Genomic DNA, 22,400 nt, shown 5'->3' with positions numbered 1-22,400 from the left:
AGTGAGAGTACTTAGCAAAATATAGTCTGTTGCTGGTTATTTCTGGTGTCAAATTTCTCTTTTGCAGCTATTTTCTCTCTTTCCAATGTTTTTGACATGATATTAATGAGCTGGCTATTATTAGTTATAAAAAATAACGCTCATATATTGACCATGAGTTAGTACTTTTAGACAAAAACAAAAACCCGTCATATACCAAATTGTCGGAAATCATATTCATATTGTAATATGTGGAAAATGCAAGCTTAATAATTTTAACATTCCCCCCTTGCATCAAAAATATTTGTGCTTGACCTATAGTCTTGCACTTTTATTTAGGTTCAGCTGTATGTATTGACCCTGATCTTTCTATTTAAGAAGGGAGAATGTAAAGTGATGTTGTCTCAGCTTTTATACATGCAATAGATGTCTAAGTTTTTACCCATAGGTGAATTTTAAGGAAAACAAAATGCTTATCAAGTTGCTGGCATCAAGCATACATCATTATTAATGATTTTTTCCCTTTGGCCAGTTGACTAGACTTGGTTTTACTTCTTAGGTTTACACTATTGATGTATTGGAAATGTTCTTGAGTTTTTCTGGGTCCTCTTTATGTACTTCCTTGTTAATTCATTAGGACTGAGCTTATGGTTTGTGTGGGAATCAGACAAGGGAGAATAAACCTTCAAAATCAAAAGGTTGAAGCAAACTGCAGAAGGGAGAGTGACAGAAGGAAATGGACTTGACTGTTCAGGAATCTACTTCCTTCCAGGGATGCATACTTCGTATCCGATCCGCCACTAATCTCTGCTTATAGCATCCTAGGCTTCTAGTCTACTTCAAACTTCTCCACATTCTTTTTCCAAACAACTTCCAAAGGTGCAAGCACCGTAGTGTTAGGTATAGGTACAGTGGCAACCTCATACTGTGGTGCACGTTTTTTTCACGTCAAGCCATCTTCCATCATGTTGACAAAAATCTGACAGAAATAACTTAAAGGAAGGAAAGCTTTGTGTTGCCTCTTGGGTTCCCATGTTGCAGTGGTGGAGGGTACAGTAAAGCGCGGCAGTTCACATGGCGATTATCAGGAAACAGATACAAAAATGCCTATGCTACTGGGCCTCCAATGTGCGGGATAGTGTAGCTTCTTTTCAGAACAGTTCTTCCCTTAGTCTACCCTTCTAGAAATATCAGAGATGTGCTTTAGTTATCTTTTGGTACTTCTCTATCTACTCATGTTGACAGTCAAGATTCAACAACACAAATTTGATGAAGAATGGATAGTCTAAAATGCTAAGAGCTGCTAATGACAGGGGGTGCAGAAAGTCCTATTCATTTAGTCTATTCTTAGCCTCCCTACAACAGTCTTTTCCTCAGGTATAAACCAAGATATCTATTACGTGAAGGTATTCAGAGAAAAATGAGTCTGTAGTGAATGGCGTTTCTAAATTTATGACTTGCTTGGAAGGTAAGGAATTCCAGTTTCTGTTTCCTATTTCTGGGAGGGAAATGCCAGAGGGAAAGTGGAGAGCAGGAGGGAAGACCATACCAGAGATATTTCCTAGCTTCTGAACCCCTGGGTCTCCTTTAGTTCAAAGTACTCAAAATGCCAAAGCATCACACTTTAGGATATCATATACTGAACTCACACACTGAATAAGGGAATCTGATTAAATATTGATTCCCTGGTGAGCTTGTAAATCATTTAACTGGTTTGATTCCTCATTTTCCATTTGTGTATAAATAAGAGACAGGATAAGCTGAAAGTGAACAGTATATAGTTGAGTGAAATATAGTAACTGGTAAGGCATTTATATGCCAGCTTTCCTCATTCTAAAAGTATCATTGAAAGACGTAAATAAGATGATTAAAATTCACAACAGAATCACTAAAATATTATGGGAACATTTAACACTTTCTGTAACCCAAATGCCCCCTAGTCACATCAACCTAAGGGAATGAATACAGTCTCGCTAATGCTCACAATCTTGTCTCTGAAGGCCTCACCTACAGGAATGTCTTCTCAAAGGTCTTCTCAGTCGTTTGGCAGAACTCTTGTCTCATTATCACTCAGACACAAGTCTGACGTCTCCTACTCCTCTGCCTGCTTGTTAATCTCCACTGCCGCAGGCACATTCTGTTCCTCCACTCCTAATGCCTTCATGCCAAGTCTGTTTTACTGTCTGATTCTCTGTCTCTAAGCCCCAAATCCATGCAGCCTCAATGTCTTCCTGTACCAGGACCACATCCATCATTGTGACTCACATGATCAGAGAGAGAACCTTCGTAATCACACTTCTTCATCCTGTGTTCATTCTGTGGAAGACATTAAAGATAGACATTTAAAAAGAGCTTCACACAAGACTAAATAGATCACTGAATCCTGAACTAACCTTTGTTCTACCTGCTGCCACTCTATCTCTGCTTATACACCCATCCCCCACCCACCCACCCACCCATCCATCCATCCATCCATCCATCCATCCATCTTCATAGTCTCCCAAGACTACATCCTGGTTTTCAACCACATACACAAAAATTCCTTCTCCCCTTGCCCCCATTTCCATGTGTTTCTTTAGCCCTTGTAAATCCTCTACAACTCAAAAAGCTCTTAATATTAAACATGTTTAAGGTGTTTTCCCCATATTTTAGATATGTTTTTCTCTTATAACTTTATAACCATCTAAGGCAAGTGCTATGTTAAGAATCATGGGACGACTGGGAAGTAGACACTTTGATGGGCGAGCATTTGCTCATGTCAGAATTGGTGATTGATGACAGAGCCAAGATTTGGACCTGGATTTCATGTGTATCTCTGTAAGTCTAGAGCCCTTAATTTCTACATAAACTTGCTTCTTTAAGAAAAGGAATCTATTGAATTGTAGAATAACTACAGTTCTGTGATATCTATTTCATAGGCATTTATTAAGTACTCTTGCGCTCTCATCTTCTCTTTTTAAGGCAGCATCTGATTGTTAGCCTTCTTCACAGCCCCAGATCCCACCAGTGCCTAAAACTTATAATGTCTTGTCTATGGAAAAGTCATTAGATACATTAACACCGATCAGAAATCAAGGAAGAGGAAAGAAATTAAAGAGATGTGAAAATACTAAGTAAATCACTATCCCCCTGACAATTGTCCCCTGCCAGCCATCCTCAGTTCTTTTTCATAAGAGTCCATGCTGTGTTCTTAAGTAGGGGAGAGAAACATGCTTTTTGCTTATCATTTTTGTGTTGTCGTTTTAAATTCAGCAGGGTGTTGGATTCCAAGCTGCCTGCAAGCACCAACAGCACCGGCTGGTTCCCATGAATCACTGCTTTTAATCCTGAACTCGAGTTGATCAATGCACCAGTGCTTGTGGGGACATGCTTGACATCCTGAGCAAAACAGCTTACTCTGTACAGAAGAGTGACCTCAGAGACTGCCCTTCTAATTCACAGGACTCACGGGCTGCGGAAGCAATGGCAATACTTGTTCGTCTGAAGACCTGTAGCCATCTCCAAGAAGAGACTCCCTCCCAAGGTCCCTGCCATGCTCCACAGACACACCCTCCCTTGTTACTTGCATAAATTCAGGATCTAATTTAACTCTCAACGGAGTTGAATAGAAGTGAATGTTAAAGGATGTAACATGAAGGTCCTTGGGGGGGCTGTAAGCACATGTAGTGTTTTTTATGGCAAACACAGAACTTAGGGAGAGGCCTATGTTTCTCTCTGTCCCCCAAAGAAGCTATGGCCATAGAATAACCAGGAAGCTCCTGACAGTTTTAAAGCCTCTTAATTCTGTGGTTCCCTTCCAAGGCTCTGTTGTTACTTTTACCCTTGTAATTCTATATTCATTTTTCCTAAGGAGCTCTTTCCTCCTAAATTGTCTAGCCAATGGGATGCAAAGAACGTGGATCCTTTCCAGCTCTAGGCAGATTTCTCTGCAATATTTGGCCTAACTGTTCCGGATGACTCAGGAGTTAATGATTTGACTTATGCCCTTGTCTCTGGCTCTTTCACCCTTTTTAGTGCTTCTGACACAGATTTCAGGAGCTCTCCACCAGGATCCCTTGGGGAGGGGGCAGGGGGAGGGAGAACTCTTTCCCACACTGAAGGGTCAACTAAGGAATACATTTCCTGCAATTTCCGTAGCAGAATCTTTGCCGAACTCTGTGTCATCAAGTAGTACCCCAAAGCCATCCCAGGCACGCTAGAAATGAGCCACAGAGGTGAGAAAGGATTCTACACATTCCTTTTACTGAGCCCAGGTTTTTTGCTCCCGAATTCCTATGGTTCATACTTTTAAAAACAGCTCTTATGAGTAGCTAGGAGAAAAAGAAATAATTGCACTCATCCCCAAACCAGTATAGGCCATTCATCGATTTTAACCACATAAATGGGCAAATAAATTCATCTTTGAAATATAAAACATTAGGAGAGGAAAAGGAGACAGTTGTAAGTAGAGAAGAAAAGGAGGGGCCAGGCATACAAATATGGCTTTGAGCTGTGTGACCAAATTTAATGCAAATAGCAAGTAGCTGTGATTCCTGACTTTTTTTTTTTTTTTTTTTTTGAGTTACAAGAAATTAGAGATTTCTCAGAAGGGTTCATGGAACTCTGGGGGGACGTCCCCACCTTATCTTGCAGTTTTCAACAGTTCAGGGGGCTCCAGTGCACAAAGGAAAATTGCCAAGTAAGGAAAGGTCAATATTGACCTAGAAATATGTCTGTTTTTTCTTCTGCCTGGCCATTGGTCCAATCGCATTTCATTTGTGGGTTAGCATAAAGCTTTGAGAATTAGTTCAAACAAACTGTGTAAATAGAACCATGCCTACCTTAGTGCAAATACCAGCAGGTTTATAAAAGTAGCTTTGTTTCTTTCTGTCTTTAACTCCTCTACTCCTGCAGCACCAGGGACAGCAGATCAAGTCCATCTTCATTTTGTATTTTACAAGCACCGTCTCTAAAATTAGTACCGACACGATCACATTTCTTAGGCTCTACACAGAGAACTGAGTGCTATGCTGTTCTTCAAGCTTCTGATTCCTTCCTCCGCAGTGTTCTAATGTGCCCTGAATTAACTCCTAAAATCTCTTCTTGCTCATACACTGTTCAGCACAACTCTAGACAGTACAGGTGGAGCTGTGTATTGTGAGGTGTGAATCCAGCGAGGATGGGAGACCAGATGCTGGGTTTTTATGACACCGAAAGTGGCTGGATGCTACCACAAGTACCACGGGGCTTGGAGGGCCGTGGCATAGCTGAGGATGTGTTCATGGAACAATGAGACATGTGATGAAGGTCAGGTAATGAGACCAGAAAGGCAGCAGGAGCTTCGGTAAACAGATGAGGTCCACGTACTCCGTCATGAATTCCTGTTCCCCTAACTTTGCTCCGTCGTCATTTTGGTTGCCTCTGTCATGTTGTTTTAAGCATGGTGTCACTACACTACAGCTGGGAGCACAGATTTATGTTTCAGCTTGGTTACTGTTTAGCAACATGAACAGGAAGAAACTAACTGCCTTTTTGCCTCTGCCCATTCACCCAATGCAGCCATGGATCATAGAATAAGTGTAAGGATTCAATGGATTCTTCTATGTCAAATTCTTACAGTGCTACCTGGCATCTGGAAAGAAAAAGCTGTTAACTAGCTGTATGTCTGTGAGCTACCAGGAGTGACATGTGGACATACGTCTTAAAGAGTTACATACATGTAAATTAAGGATGTGTAGAATCAGTCATCCTGGCTATCTACCCCAAGGCTTCCAAACTGTAGGAGTAGAGCTTCTGTTACCAATAGTCTGTCTGTGTTTGTCTCTTTTGTTTATATATGCTTGTGTGTGTGCCCACATGTGTGTGGAGGCCAGATATTAACATTAGGTAACTTTATTAATCACTTCTCTATCTTATTTTTGAGACAAGTTCACTCCTAGAACTTGGCCTCACTGATTCTTCTTCGCTGGCTACAGGGTTCCTTGTGTCGTTGTTGTCCCCCCAGCACTGTAGCTACTGATGTGGCCATCTTTTCTATGGGTATTGGAGATCTGAACTCATGTCCTCATTTATGTGTGCCAAGCATTTCATTTTCTGAGTCATGCCTTCAGACCCAGTGGCTTATATGTTAAGAGATAGCTGGACGTAGTTAGAAAATGAATCTGTAATTTATATCAGCTTTGTAAGGTGCATATACACAGTCAAAAATGCTTAAGCATCACACTAAGAAATAGTGTGTGTGAAATCCCAGCATGATGGCTCATACCTATGATTCCAGAATGAGGAAGAAGGCTGAGATGGAAGGATTTCCCTAAGTTCTAGCCCAGCCTCAAGGCTTTGTCTCATGCCTCCCCAGTTTAAAAAAAAAAAAAAAGACAAAAACCAGACAATGGGAAATCCCATTACTGTGGCATGATTTCTATTGCACACAAGAAAATGTACATTTAAATTTTAAATAATTCCACTCTTAGCTTCCTAAAAGAAGATATTCATGGAGAAAAGCCTTGTAAACAATGAAGAGACAGAGAAATCTTTGAGGACTGACATGCACAAACATATCTTTAAAGGTTCATGGTAAGATCATTAGGAGGTACCTGCTAAGTAAAAAGATGGAGAAACCAGGCCTGGAAGAACCTGGCTTCACTGGCCTTCTCACCCACTGCTGCTTGCTTCCTGCCCAACTGTGTGATATGCCATACTGTTCTTGACTGCAATATTTTTAATAGTGTTAAGGCCACCACAAGACATTTTCTATCTGGATATTCATTAATCACTCTTCTCTAAAGGTCTGTTTTACTTTAGACTACAGTGGAGCAGTGTTTGCTGAAGAGATTGCCTTATTGTTAACACATCATGATATGGGTGTGCCTTTCACAAGTTATCATAATTGTCATTTTACATTTATTTTTGTGACCACTTAGTTGATATTTATCACCCTAAACTGTAAGAAATGTGAGAAAAGGGACTATGCCTAATTTTTTCCCCTGTTGCCATCAATACCTTATGCAATACTTGTCACATGAGAGGCTCTGGAAATGTTACTTGAATGCATGAGTGAATAATTGAAACATTTTACATTATTAATGTTTTCTCATTGTATGTGTAGGGTGTTTTCCTTACATCTTTGTCTAGGCATTATATGTGTGCTTGTTACTGACAGCCAATGCTCTTAACTACTGAGCCATCTCTCCAGCTGCAGATTGAAACATTTTCTAAATTAAAAAAAAAAATTTATTCTCACAGTTGGCTGTGGCAGTGCTCACCTGTAATCTCAGCACTCAGGGAAGCAGAGGAAGGCTGATCGATGTGAGTTCGAGGCCAGCCTGGTCTACAAAATGAATCCAGGACAGCCAAGGCAACATAGAGAAATCCTGTCTTGAAAATAAAATAAAATGAAAATTCCTCTTTTATATATTACACCCCAGTTGCAGTTCCCCTCCTGCCTGTTCCTCCCCTCCCTCTTTTCCCCCAGCCTCCCCTCTGTGTCTCCTCTCTAGCCCAGATACATCCCCACCTCACCCTCTCCTTTCCTCAGGGAAGAACAGGCCTCCCAGGGACATGAACCAAGCACTGCATAACAAGCTACAGTAAGACCAGGCACACACTATCACATGAAGGCTGGACAAAGCAGCCCAGTAGGAGGAAAAGGGTCCCCACAAGTAGGCAAAAGAGTCAGGGGGAGTCCCTGCTCCCACTTGTAGGATTTCCACAAGAACACCAAGCTACACAGCCATAACATATATGCAGAGGACCTGGTTAGACCACTACAGTCTCTCTGCAAGCCCCCAGGAGTCCTGGCCAGTTGATTCTGTGGGCAGAGTGATACATTTGAAGTACTCTGTCTCCTCTGCACTGTGGCTGTAACTAGGCAGAAGAGAAAGCCTGTCATTTAGAGCTGGGCATTATGTTTTGTGTTTATTATGTTTCTCTTAGTAACACTGACTTGGGCATACACTAACACTGGGGTCCATAGCTATCACTAATCTATAGGATTTTGGTGATAACAAAATAACACGACAGATGATAAAAGGCAGCTGGCAAACTCTATGACAGTCACCAATGTTAAACCATTTACTGTTTGTTGTGAGTTCAGCAGACAACGTCACAGAAAACTTTCCTCAAGAAATAAGTTTTTCTTTGAGCCTTTGAAGCGCATACATACAGATCACATCCATGCACACGTTAGTTGCAATGACTACAACAGTGTGGTTTTTGAAATGTGGGTTTTACAGTTCTCTCAGAGTGTAGCTTAGTATTTGTAAGCAATGTGGCAGTAACAAAATGTGACGGGTTTGAACTCCATCCACTCGTTTTCCACTTACAGGGTTGATAATAAAATTCCAACCTTACAATTGGCTGGCTCAATGACCTTAGATAAACCGTTTATTCTCCACAATTTCTATGTTGAAAAAAGAAGTGATTCTATCCTCCTACAATGTTGTTGCAAAAATTCATGAAGGTTGTAAATTCCTACATTAAAACAGGAGTGTAAAGGCATGAGATCAACAGCCTGAGAAAATAAAGACCTCGAGGTCAAGAGCAAATTAAAGCCAAAGCAGACACGAGGAAGGAAATAATAAAGAACAGCATGGAAACAAATTAAGGACAGAATATAAAATCAGTAGAGAAAAGTAAAAAAAAAAAAAAAAAAAAAAAAGAATAGCTTCTCTGAAATGGTCAACAAAATTAAGAAGCCTGTTACTGTGAAATGAAGAGGAGAAGGAGGATGTGGTGAGGGAGGAAGAGGAGGAGGGGAAGAAAAGAAGGAGGGGAGTGGTGAGGAAGAGGAAGAAGAAGAGGGGGGAAGAAGGTGCGAGAGACCCTAAATTAAAACCATTAGGGATGAAAGGCAGGAGAAAATCTGAGTAGCTAAACAAGTAAAGAGATTATTAGTGTGTCCTTCAAAGAAAGTTCCTAAGCTAAGCGGATTCTCTTGCTACCTAGGCATCTTTGAAGGAGAAATTACACAAACTCTTTACAAGTTTTTCCCAAAAAGTAGAGAATATTTTCCAACTGATTTTTGAGACTGTCATACCCTGTTAGTGAAGCCAGGAAAAAGGTAACATAAAAAGACAACAATTAAAATACCTACATAATTTAGTCCAGCAACACGTAAGGAGAGCCATATACCAGGACAACTTGAGATTTATCCAGGAAATGCAAATTTTGTTTAACATACAAAACCAAAACAATATAATATGTCATATTGATAGATTTATGGTCAAAAGCCACAGGACCATTTAATAGATGCAGAAAACCTGTTTAGCAAAATCTGACATTTCTCATGAAATGATTAAAATAAACTGGGAACAGACGGGAACTTCCCTGACTCTGCGAAGGTCATCCATGGAAAGCTGTAGGTATCGTCACGTTTAGTTCCTTCTAAGGTCAGGGACAAGGCAAGGGTGACCTCTCTTGCCACCTCCAGTTAACAGTCTGCTGGAGGGTCTAGCCATGAGAATCAGGGGAGAAAGGCATCTAGATAATAAAGATAGAAGGGAAGTCATCTTATTCTCAGATTAAATGAAAGTATGTATACAGAACCCCAGGAAATGTCAAAAATCAAGTACTAGGGCCAAAAAACAAGTACAAAAAAAAAGGTTTCAGAATTCCATATAAGCATAAAATCAGCCATATTCTTGTATGCTGAAACGAACTACTTTAAAATTAAGACGACAACTTCATGTATAAGAGCACTAAAAAGAGTGAAACAAATAGAAATGGATTCGACCCAGAAGAGTGAGAACCATGTGTTAAACATTTATAAAAGCTTTGTTGAAAGGATTTACTGAATATCCAAGTGGATCGGGGAGCATTTTATACTCATTGACTGGAATGTTTAATGTTAAGATAGCAATATTCTCCAGGAATTCTACACAGTGCAGACAATCTGAACAAAAACCTGGCTGCCTTTGTTCAGCACAGCGTAAAAAGCTGATCCTCAATTTCAACGGTAATTGCATAGACCCAGAAAACAAAGCTGAGGAGACAAGGAGAACATGGTCCCCAGGATCAATCAAGCATCGCTCATGGGGACCACAGAGGCTGAGTCGGCAGCCATAGAGCCTCACGGGTCTGTGGTAGGTCCTCTGCACACATGTTGTGGTGGTTGGCTTGGTGTTTTGGGAGAACCTCCTGACAGTGGGAGTGTGGGCGTCCCTGACTCTGTTACCTCCTCTTGGGGATCCTTTTCTTCCTATTGTGTTTCCTCCCCAAGCCTTGATGAGAGGGTTTGTTCCTAGTTCCATTGTATTTTGTTGTACTACGTTTGGTCGATGTCCCTGGGAGGCCTGCTGTATTCTGAGGGGAGATGGTGATCTGAGGGAGAGGGAATACGGTGAGGAAGAGAAGCTGTGGTCGGGATGTAGTGTATGAGAGAAGAATAAGTTAAAATTTTTTGTTAAGAGAATAAAATAAAATATCTTCTGATTTTGAAACTATTTACTAAAAAGGAAAAAAAAATCATCACAAGGCAACTGAAATCAAGACATGTAATGTGGTAGGCCCATAATGATAGACATTAAGCAAATAGAATAGATTTAGGAGCCCAGAAATAAACCTTGCTCAAATGATTTGAGTAGGATGCTAGATTAGTAAATAAAGAACAGTTACTACAAAAAAATGTTGTAGAGACATTGACTATCCACATTCAAACTTGATGTGGGCTCTTATTATATACTACATGTAAAGTTAACCCCAAATGACTTGAAGGACAAAATGTGAGCTCTAGAGCTATGGAACTTTTAGAACAAAACACAGTTGTAAATCCTTAGGACCTTGAATTTGCCAATGGCATTGATAGACACAATGCCAACAACACAACCAATAAGGGAAAAAGCGAGAAAATTGGATTTCATACATTAAGAAGGTTTGTGTTTCCAGAGAACACTGTCGAGTAGGCAAGCAACAGCCAACAAAATTGGAGAAGATATATGCAAAGCACACACGTGGAATGGGATTGGTAACCAGAGTAAATACAGAAGGAAACCCCAAAATAAATGTGCGAAGAAACAGAATTAGCATTTCTTAAAAGAAGGCACCACACATCATTTTCACTTACATCCTGAGAGTCCATGGCCATTCCTGGACCACGCATCATTTCTACTTGAATCCTGAGGGTCCATGCCCATTCCTGGACATAATTTCCACTTACATCCTGAGGGTTCATGCCCATTCCTAGACCACCTTCATTTTTACTTGCATCCTAAAAGTCCATGGCCATTTCTTTTTTTAATTTATTTTATTTTTTTATTAATTTATTCTTGTTACATCTCAATGGTTATCCCATCCCTTGTATCCTCCCATTCTTCCCTCCCTCCCATTTTCCCCTTATTCCCCTCTCCTATGACTGTTCCTGAGGGGGATTACCTCCCCCTCTATATGCTCATAGGGTATCAAGTCTCTTCTTGGTAACCTGCTGTCCTTCCTCTGAGTGCCACCAGGCCTCCCCCTCCAGGGGACATGGTCAAATATGAGGCACCAGAGACCACACATCATTTCCACTTGTATCCTGAGGGTCCATACATGTGCCTGGACGTAGTCCTGGAAGATTGACTGGGAAACATAACTCAGTGCAACAGGAGAAGCACAGAGTTTGGTTGGTGACTAGCAGAGTCTGCCTCCAGGTGACTATCAGCCCTATCATATGACCATCTTCAAAGCAGAAAACCTGCACTGCGAAGCCTGAAGAATCCGGCCAACCTCAGGGTCTCTTCTGTTTGCTTAGGCTTGCTTTGGGGTTCTCTGCAGCCACAGTTATTCCACCGTGGAAGAGCAGAAATCTCATGCGGAGCACTTGGCATACTGGTGGTGTTTCTTCCTTTTATCCCATATGGAATATTCAAACTTAGATTAAAAAAATATGTGTGTGTGTGTGTGTGTGTTTTATGTCATGTGTACATAAGTCATTTCCTCTCTTGGCATCTCTGGGGCTAATGAATGGCACTGTTTTTCTCCTTAAGTACTTTCCATGCTTCTTCTCGTGCTGCAGGGAAAAGAACCATCTTGTCTTGTCACTAATTATGCTTCTTGATTCGTGGTAACATGTGGTGACAGTATTTCTCCTTTATGCTCAGAAGCGAAGCCTGGGTGGCTGAGGGAAGGAATACAAATGCCAAGCCCAGTTTGGTTACACTGGGATTAGTTAGCTATGTGAAGATAACAGGAACAAAGGATTGACCCAAATTCCCGAACGGTCAACTGCTCGGAATGTTATTGTATTTTTAGGATGAGGGACCCCAAGCACATTTAACCCCTAGTCTCCCCAGGCAATAAATATGCTTTTTTTAGGTCATCAACAACAATAAAAAGATTATTGTAGTTGCAAACCTATTTGCAGCCTTGAAAATATCTTTCTCATCCCTGGCTACAGAGTGGCAAGACGCAGCTTCATTCACTCAGTTAATGTGTACAAGGCACTTGCTTAGGCAATGTGTTTATTTCTGTTTCTCATGCGGAATTTGAGGTTGAGGGATGTAATTTGCCCATGATCAAGGGTGGTAAGATTGAGAGGTGAGTGTGCATGCATGCGTGTGTGTGTGTGTGTGTGTGTGTGTGTGTGTGTGTGTGTGTGTGTATGTGTGTGTGTGCATGTGTGTGTTTACATGTACATTGTGCATTCATTTGCATGTATGTACATGTGTGTGCATGCAAGGATTTGCACAGATGTGTTTAGATCAGAGGACAATCTTGTGTGTTGCTGTTTAGGTACCTTTCTCTTATTGGCCAGTGCCCTCAAAGTTGGCTAGGTTGGCTTGCCAATAAGCCCAGAAATGCACTTGCCCCACCCCTCCACTGTGAGGATTATGGGCTGTGTCTCAATGCTTGGCTTTTTATATGGGGGCTCTAGGGCTCCAACTCAGGTTCTCATGCTTTCATGGCAAGCAGTGAGCTATTGCCACACCCCCAGTGCATACTCCTCTTAACTCTAGTTCTCTTAAATCAATAAGAGTCACAAGAGAAATGTAAGTATTCGTATGCATCAGGCAACGTGGTAGGAACTGTGTGTACTAGTCCTCATTTAAACATCAGCCTTGTGAATAGATGTTTCCCTCTTTCATAGATGGAGCTAAGGCTCAGAGAAGTCAGGATTCTTAACTCCTAGCACCTGTGTATGGCGGCGCTAAAACCGATGCTCAGTTCTATGTAGGGTCACCTCCCCATCTTCACTGCATGGTGACTATTCTTTGGGCAGTGCTGTTTGGCTGTGTCTAGAAGACTCTGCCTCCCCTTGAGGTCCCAGAAGATTCAATCATTGACACGTGTTACAAGAGCCCCCTCTCCAACAGGGCTCTACCCCATGGAGCGCATCACCCTGAGTGCCCTTCAGCCCACAGCCCTCCCAGTGAGTTATTTACCCACTCCTTGCCCATTAGCAATGGGTCACTGACCTCTGTCTGATTCTTTTTGGTTCTAATGTCTCTGGGTGGCTTCTCCCACTTTTCTTTTTTCATTACCAGGAGGGATCTGTTCACCTTCATCTCTTCAATCTTCCTTCTGGCTTTAATTAAGTCTTTGGTTAAATTCTCCTCAGTCATTACCACTAATATGATTTCTAAAACCCAGTGAAAAATCAAAATGTAGTTTCTTACTGAAAAAGTGGTTAAGCATTCCGAAGTGGCAAGAGTAAAACATTATAAGAGCATGAGAGTTTTTCTGATTGTGTGATCCTAGAGAACAATCCCCCAAAACCAGACTTACGCCTGGCATTATTTTGGCTGAAATTTTGGAATGAGCATATTTTTCCTGATGAATTTTCCTGTTTCATGCAGTGCCTCCCTACTCTACCCTGGAGCAGGCTAGTCTTCACCATAGTTCTCTTAGGACTTGGGCTCTGTTTGTTGATGCCTGGCCCCTTTGCAGCTGTTTCTTGACACCCAGAGGCTGAAACAGTCTCCTTCCCCCAGATCAGTGCTTGTAGACTGTCAGACATCCTATCCACTACGTTCTCCACCCAGAGACCTTGCAATGAACGCAGATGGGTGTGTTTGGCAAGGCATTCATTTATAACAATTTCTGGCATCTGGAGTGATTTTTGCTTTTTATTAAATATGTATCTGCATTTTTTTTAGTTGGCTTTCAACTTATCCTGTGCTTCTTAAGGGAAATTTCAGGATTCCTCCCACCTGCCAAATAATACCACAGAAGTCTATATTGATGGTATAAAAGCATCATCATCATAGCCCACTTCCTTTGCTGGAGCAATTTTACAAAGCACACATCACAGGACTGATCAGTGTAGTTCGCCACACCCTCCTCTTTCCTCCTTTCGTGTAATTGATAACAGCAGAGTGAAGCATGTAAGTCACTTGCAAATGGAAAACAGTGACTGTAATGGATGTTATTGTGAAATCTTGGGGCATGGTCATGGGGTTACAGTGATAATAGCAAGAAAGAAATTAAGAAATACCAAGAGGAGAGGAAAGTTTTTCCCAGTGAAGACATCAGAGAGAAGTTCAAAGGGTCAAAGGTCAGAAGAGATTATAAATGCCTGACATTTGGATTCTCCTGAAAGGATACTAGTTGATGATAATACTAATTTGTTAGGCCTTTGCCATCAATTCGCCTGCTATGTACTTACCATGAGATTTCATCCATCTCATGAAGTTGGTATCACTGTCTCATTTTACAGACAAGGGATACAGTGCACAGAGGTGTAAGAAACAGAAACCAAATCCTAAGTCTTGTAAGTCAAAGTGGTGTCTCCTCCCTCCAGACTGGCTGTGGCCTAGACTTTGTATGCCTGTGGTCACAGAGGATAAGTCTTGGGCACCTGTTACAGAGAGGCTAACCCATTGGGTGGGTAGCAGAGTAATTTACGTGGAAAGGCTCTCAAATGTTATTTGAGCCAAATTTGGTCCTTTCTCATAGTTAATCTATCTGGGACATTTGTGCTCTGTCAGCTTCCTTCAGAAGCTGAGCTGAGGTTGGGTAAGATAAACTTGATACGGAACAATCACTGAGTCACGTGTAAAAGAAAATAAGAAAGAATGAAGGTAGGAATACTGGAACTTAGAATATAGGGAGGTCAAGAGAAAGTAGGTGAGGAATTAAAAAGACACAGAGAAACACGAGAGATGTAGAAGGAGGGCAAGGTCCGTGACAAAGAGTGACAAAGACACAGACCTCAAGAGAACAGGGTGGAGAGCCAGCAGCCACTGCCTCTTCTACCAGGATTCAGGGTACATCGTGGCACATACCCTTGGATAATATCTCTGTCTCTCACAACAAGCCTTTCCACTCAGAAGTGAATGGGCCTCCATGCAACCCCTTACATTTTGACCGTTGAATGCCAAGTTCATCTTTCCTCCTGACCATATGACACCCCTTCATTTGTAACAGTGATGGCACTTCCTATGTGTACCAAAGATGACTGATAGGCCACAGTGTGCAGGGCCAAGTGCCTCATCTGTCACTTTGATACTCTGCTGCTGCCACATCGTCACATCTCCAACACAGACAGCATGCCCATCTACAGCCTTTCCCTACCGTCTGTGCCCTACCCTCTCTCTCATGCTGCCTTCTGCCTTCGTAGCTCCAGTAGCCACGTTCTAACACCACAGGCCTTGAGTTCAAGGGATACCAAGATACAGGTATCCCGATCATATATGTGTAGGTGAAATATGACCATAGACATCCCCTGTCGCTCATTCCTGCTCTCCAACTTTCCCCACATCTTTCCCAACATCCCTTGAACACGATTTCCTGAACACTGCCTGCATTTCCATTCTACACGTTCCCAAACAATGGCTTCCATTTTCTAAGATTCAGATGTAATTTTGATAGATGGTTGAGATTAATACAGACATATAATAAGTAATGATAGAGGCAGTTTAGTCAAGATTAAGATGTGAGAAGGAAAAAAATTAAATTAAATTTAAAAAAAAAGATGTGAAAAGATCCTGACTTCCTGGTCTACTTTTTCTTCTTGATTTTGCCATGTTGCCTTTTAAAAGTTGGTTGCTGTCTCTGAGTCTTGGGTTTCTTATCTATATGGTGATAGGGATGGTTGGGAACATGAATTAAGATACTTTCGGCTCTTACACGCCATTTTCTTTCATTGACATTTAGAAAAGAGAACCTTGGATGCCTTCTCAAATGTGTGCTTTATTATCGTCATATCTGTTCTGGCTGCACATGTGGAAAAAAAAACCCCTTCCAACGGAGCATATTGCATGCGGGGAAGGAGCTAAACAACAGAAAGGATATGGCAAATCAAAGTGCCTTCTAAATATTTCTATTATTTCTCTCCGTAGACCCTGGCCTCTCTCCATCTTGGTCAGGGCAGCTTCTTTCTGAAGTGGACAAGAGTCGACATAGAGACTCGTAATCAGTGGTCAGCATGCAGAGAAGATGGAAGCTGAACACCATGTCAAGGCTTGGAGAACATCACAGAAGAGGAAGTGGAGCCATCATAGGCTGCATGACGGGGACGAGTGCTGTGAAATGCTGTCTTCTGTACACGCCATGGCTAACTGAATTCATGAGCTCATACGAGCTGCGCCTACCTGCACAAGACCTGTGCAAGACTGAACTAGTCAAAATTCCCAAATAGGTAGTAGAGAAGATATCGAGGTCTCACTCCTTTCTGAGAAGCTACTGGCAGTTGATGACTTCTGGGAAAGGGGGAAATTATTCTTCTTGGGCCATTCAATGTGACCACTAGTTGGTATCCAATACTCCAGTGGATGCCTCTGACCCATACACATATGAACACACTAATTGGACTCAGTGTATTATTTTTTTTTTATAAGACAGGAAATCATGTTCAAGGGATGTTGGGAAAGAGGTGGGGAAAGTTGGAGAGAAGGAATGAGGGACAGGGGATGTCTATGACCATATTTCACTTACACATATATGATAGTCCCAAAGAATAAAAGACAAATAAAAATGAGAAAATGATGGTTTAAAAAAAAACCCAACAAACTGAAGGTTTGGAGGAAAAAAAAAAAACCAGACAGGGGACTCACATCTAAGAGAAGACTTGTCCCACAGCCCCAAGAACTTGTGGAATGGGTGCAGACAACAGAGGTGCAAGGGCGTGGGCTCTGCTGAATTAGCGAATTCTAATGCGTGTCCCACAGCAGGCTGGGCTTGTCGGCTCTATTTAGGTAATGCTCCCATCGAGCTCTGGCTCCCAGGGCCCTGCGTTATTCAGAGCTTCAGAATGTTGGCCTGCAGTCCTGTGAGTCATGCTGAAGAAATTTCGAGAGACAAGGACATTCTTAAAATTAGCTTGGAGACAGCAACTGGCTCTCCCTTGGCCCAGCAGGCACCTTTTTTGAGGTTATTTGCGTCGGACTTCTCCTTTAAGGGAACCAGGAATGGCTGAGTCTTGCTAGTCCTCTGGCCAGTGACCCCCTTCAGACTCCCACAGATCCAGAGCCTCTCTGAACTTGCAGGAAGCAATCAAATATTGGGGCACTCAACTTCAGGCCTGATTGGACTGCAATTCTTCTACAGTCCTTGTGATTCCAGGAGGAGATGGGGGGTGCTCTAAGCAGCCCCAAGGCTAGGCATGCACTGGGTTGGGTTGACCACTAGACAAAGATGAAGTGTGACCAACTTAGTTCTCTGACTGCACAGACCCGATGTGTGCCTTTTGACCAAGCCTCCTCTGGGGCAGGAAATCAAAGCTGACACTGACTTTGCAGTCAGAAGATTTCCATCAAAATGAGATTTCGTGTAGATGAACAATTTCCCCACTGTTCTCTATATAACAGTGGGGTCTGTTAAAATCTGCAGATATGGCTCAGCTCTCCCTTTTTTTTTTTTAATTTCTCTGATGGAAAGCTTGTTGCCATCAGTGTCTCCATTCCGTCTCCATAAGGACATGCTGTGTCTTGGTATATTTGGGATTCCCTTGAACAAAGCTAAATGAGCTACCAAGGGCCAGGGAGGATGACTGATGGTTTAAGTAGGATTGTAAGCACACAGCAGATGAGATGCAAGATGCCCCAAAGGATCGAAACACCCCTTGTTGACTTCCCAATATGGCTATATTCATTGCTAGTCATTTACGATTTGGTGACATGCAAATCAAATGCCTCACTATGACGGGTGCAGAGAATATTACTATGACTAGTAGGTGTTGTCACTGAGAATCCATCTTTTTGTAATGGAACAGTGATAGACCACCAGTTATAAATAGGTAGTGTGATATTAGAATCAAAGGCAAAGTATGAATCACAGAACAGAGGCATGGTAATACAGGGATGTGGTCAGGAGGCTCCAAGCAGAAGGTAATGGTGTCTGTTAGTAACTAGGAAAGTAAAGCAAACTCTAGCCTGGCTTCTGTAAATAGTAACTTACAGTAACTTTGAAAAAGTGTAACTTATGTCGAGGCAGAAATGCAATTTGCCACTGACTCCACCTCTCTCTCTCTCTCTCTCTCTCTCTCTCTCTCTCTCTCTCTCTCTCTCTCCCTCCCTCCTTCCCTCCCTCCCTCCCTCTGTCTCTCTCTCTCTCTCTCTCTATGCTACTTCAGATGCATTGTGATTAAATCCATGGGTAACCAGAGAGGTAAGGGAGCTGTCTGGACAGCTTTAACTTGTTCTTAGCCTTTGGCTAAAGAAAGCATCCCCTAGAGGCCCAGAGTAGCCCAGAGCAGGACCCTCCTCTTGGGGACGTGCCTGGGTTACCTCCAACATCCCTTTTTAGGACCTTGGTCGCATAGTTCCCTTCACGCTGACAGATGTGTTCCTATTCCTGGTGCCACTTGTAGCACTGAGAAGCAGCTCCTCTCCAGCCTTCCTGTCAGAATTGTCCACCCCTTACACAGGCACTTGCAGACAAGATCTAAGATAACCCTGGCAAGTTTTTTTCCTGCTGTTTTGTAGTTCTAGTGCATGGTAAATGACTGCATCCCTGCTGGTGACAAGTTCTAAGATGTGCTGTCGTCCAAACCCACCCAGCACACTACCCTGGCTCTTTCATCTTCTCATTGTCTCTTAGGAACAGGAGCCAGAACTCAGTGCTGCTCTACATTCAAAGGTGAGAGTCAAGCACCTGTTGTTGGTGCTCTCAGCTATAGGGTACCTCACCTCTCCTCTCTAGGGAAAGAGCAGTAACAGCTCCAATCCGTATTTTCTATTCTTGATCTGGCTGAAGGCCAGAGCTGAAGATGTATAAGGCCCTTTCCAGCATCTGAGGGTATGCTGTTGCATCTAATTTTGAATCTTAATATTGGTTATGTTGGAGTCTGAGATTAAACCAGGGACAAAAATAATCCCATTTTAAACATCTTACTATTCGCTATTGAGGTGGGACCTCAGACTGAGAACAGGGTGTCCCAGGAGATGGTCAAATGAACTGTGTCCTGCAAGCAAGCCTGAAACTGGGGATGCCTTAAAAACCAAATTAGTCTCTAGATAACATCTACAGTACTTATTAAGTAAGCTTCTGGGCTTAGTGCTCACATTCCTGGTGGACTCTGTACCCCATAGCTTACTGTAGTGCGATCAACACTTGAACTAGGAATGTGAAGTTGTTTTCATTTTCTTAGTATGGCTGAGAACTAACAGGTTCAGGGAGGAGCCATGTTTCTTCACGCAGGATTTTTTCACCTATGTACACTAACACAGAGACTATGCACACTGGATTCGGGCTGCATCACTTGAAATGATGAGGATGTTGGTGAGTCTAATGCAGTTTTTTCTTTTTAAACCCTGGACCACAGGTGGACCTGATTGGCAAGCTGAAAGATGCTTTAACAAGTCAAAGAAGAAAAGTGTAATTCAGGGTTCCTAGCCCTGCAGGACATCATTGGTCATTTGTTACCACCATATAAAGCCATGCCCAGGATCCCAGCAGTCGGGTTCTGAGCCCTGCGTGGGAGGTAAAAGCTGAGTCACATGCTGGTGACTCACTAGCTCGAGACCACACAATGAGTCAGACAAGAAAAGCCCAGGGACACTCTTTTTAAAGTCTAAGTTGCCCAGACTGTCTCTAGGAGAACCACCTTTGAAGGAGAGAAAGCCCCACGATGAATAGGTGGGAAGACTTGTCAAGACTCCTGTCTCACGTCCTAGAGTGATGACATGCATGTGAAATCTTGGCGTTCCCTGCAATAGATTCTAATGTTGTTTTGTAATCCTTGATCCTGCTTACTGATAACAAATTCATTATTCCCTCATATCCACTGGTGGTGGTCCCTACTGACTGACTGAGTCCTGCTCGTTGCCGTTCACCATTTAATTGTGCTTCACTGCAAGCAGAGTCTGGCTCGGGGGTACAGCAGAGGCAACACAGCAAGGACAGGATACAGCCTTGGTTATTAGAGTTGCATTTGATAAGGTCTTAAGCATATTTCTCCCAAATAAAACCAGAAATAACAGCATACCTAAAAGATTGCATGGAACATAAGTAAGCCATTATCTATAAAGCTTATGGCATTGTGGGATTGTTGAATACATGCAGCATCCATTAAAGACTATGTGATGCTTGGAAAGAGAACACTCACCCACTAGAGACATGCTGAGGATCATGTGTCTTCATCAGCTACAGCCTGGGGGAAGAGGAGTATGGGCTTTGAGGACCTCTAGGTACGAAAAAGATGAGACAGGAGAAAGCTGAGCTTCTGTTGCTAATGTATTTTATGGCCTGGGTCTAATCCCTTCTACCCCTGAACTCGATTCCCTCCCCCAATGAGTGCCAGGTAGAGATCCCCTAGTTCTGAATGCATTTTACAACCTTTCCTGAAGTGCAGAGTTAAAGTTTTGCAAATTTTATGAATATGATGGTGCATTTTTTTTGGTCCACTAATTTTAAGACACCTCTACGTGAATGTTGATGCACTTTATGTTGTTTGAAAAATCGATCGAACTGAAAACTACTGATGAATGAGGTAAAAATTGAAATGCATTTATGACTTACCAATTTCACCATACACAGTACTAAACCCTATCTGACCGTGTCCATACTCCATTAATTTCAGAAAAGTATAGGTTTGAGAAATGGTGTTACAGATTAGGTAGGGCACCTTAGTGTTTATTAACCACCTAGCCAGTGGTTGACATCCCTTGCATTTATGCGTCACAACACACCGCTCCTGGATATGTAGCTCACAATGTGTCTGTAAATTCCTACCTCATGACTAATAACTTGTCATTCTAGTTGGAGATTTCCTAGCCAGTTGGCTAGACACTGGGCCCTTTGCTTGTACTTTAAATCTAAAAGGGAGTCTAGGCTGGGCTTCAGGAAACTCTGGCTCTGCTTCTGCCCCTCAAAGGGGACATTGCATCCACTGCTTTGTAGGAAGGAATTTAAACATAATATACACAGACTGTGGGTAAGAGGCAACGTTGTGAAAGGGTTTTGGATTCTTCTATGACCCAATTACACACCGGAGGAAAAGAATCCTACCAGCTGCCAGGCACACACAGGTCAGGGCTACAGGGCAGGTGACATGCCCAGGTCTACTTCAGTACAAGACAAGAGGCCATAGCCTGTGCCAGATGCAATACACAGCTGGGAGGGAAATGTGTGTCAACCTAAATAGGTTTTTAAAGCATACCAACACTAAGATTGAAAACTGTGGGCCTGTGGCTGAGGGTGGCATGCAGGAAAACACACACAGTCTCTCCCTCTTTCCTTTTTCTCCATCTCTCTGTCTCTGTCTCTGTCTCTGCCTCTCTCTCTCTCTCTCTCTCTCTCTCTCTCTCTCTCTCTCTCTCTGTGTGTGTGTGTGTGTGTGTGTGTGTGTGTGTGTTTATCTGTCTGTCTGTCTGTCTCTCCCTCCATTAACATACGCATAAGGAATCACCCAGCCTTCAGCAGCAGCTACACCGTCCTGACTGTTGAATGTGGGATGTGGGTAAGCATTCCTGGGACTTCCATTAAATGGCTGGCACGGGGTTCTATTGGCTGTGTTCTCTACCTTCCAATCAGAGCAGATTCAGTCCCACAGAGATTTGGGTTATGCATGTTAACAAGGTTGCCTTTGCAATGCCTGTGATGTTAAGAGAGCAGAATATAAGCCAGAGAACAAAAGTGACTGGACAGCTCATCATCAGGTGTGGTTTTGATTTTAGACTTCTTCGGGTTCACACTTGTTGACTCTGGTGGTAGCTGACCGGAAAACAAGAGCACCCATGAAGCTCTCACAACTGCCAGCTCTTTACGTCATTCAATCGCATCTCGTGGTAGTGGAGCACATCTCATGGAGCCTTCCTTCCACAGTGTCCCTCGCTTCCACAGAAGCCTCTTCGTGCTTCCTGGGCAACAGCTGAAGTTTACCTTAGAGTTGAGGGAAGACTCTGGGGGATCCTGGGATTGGCTCCAGGGAACTCCTCTCAGGGAATTCCTCCACGCTCAGAGGCGTTCTTTTATTATTCTGTCAACCGGGCCCCAGCCAGGTTTGTGGAGAGGTCAGCTGCAAAGTGGGTAGCATGGCTACAGAGTGTTCTTAGCCTGTCATGGTAGCAGTGCAGAATTGCAATAATGGG

General features: G+C 42.6%; 1 protein-coding gene across 2 annotated transcripts in view; it reads right to left on the bottom strand.

Moving 5' to 3' along the window:
* Nucleotides 1–22,400, bottom strand: part of LOC311584969 (uncharacterized protein) — a 69,378-nt gene that overhangs the window by 5,115 nt on the left and 41,863 nt on the right. The window contains exons 2-4 of one of the 2 annotated variants that reach the window (XM_084759745.1): nucleotides 20,417–20,461; nucleotides 4,800–4,927; nucleotides 2,245–2,295 (exon numbers count right to left, since the gene is read on the bottom strand). In XM_084759745.1, coding sequence (XP_084615871.1) covers nucleotides 2,245–2,295; nucleotides 4,800–4,927; nucleotides 20,417–20,441 — 204 coding nt within the window. In that variant the 5' untranslated portion in view covers nucleotides 20,442–20,461. Of the gene's footprint in view, nucleotides 1–1,964; nucleotides 2,296–4,799; nucleotides 4,928–20,416; nucleotides 20,462–22,400 lie in introns of those variants that run through there. The other variant, XR_014775058.1, reaches the window with a different exon arrangement.

The sequence above is a fragment of the Acomys minous genome (genome assembly GCF_964271855.1).
Source record: "Acomys minous genome assembly, chromosome: 2".
Taxonomy (NCBI): domain Eukaryota; kingdom Metazoa; phylum Chordata; class Mammalia; order Rodentia; family Muridae; genus Acomys; species Acomys minous.
The sequence above is the reverse complement of the archived record's forward strand: the minus strand, read 5'-3'. Positions and strand labels throughout refer to the sequence as shown.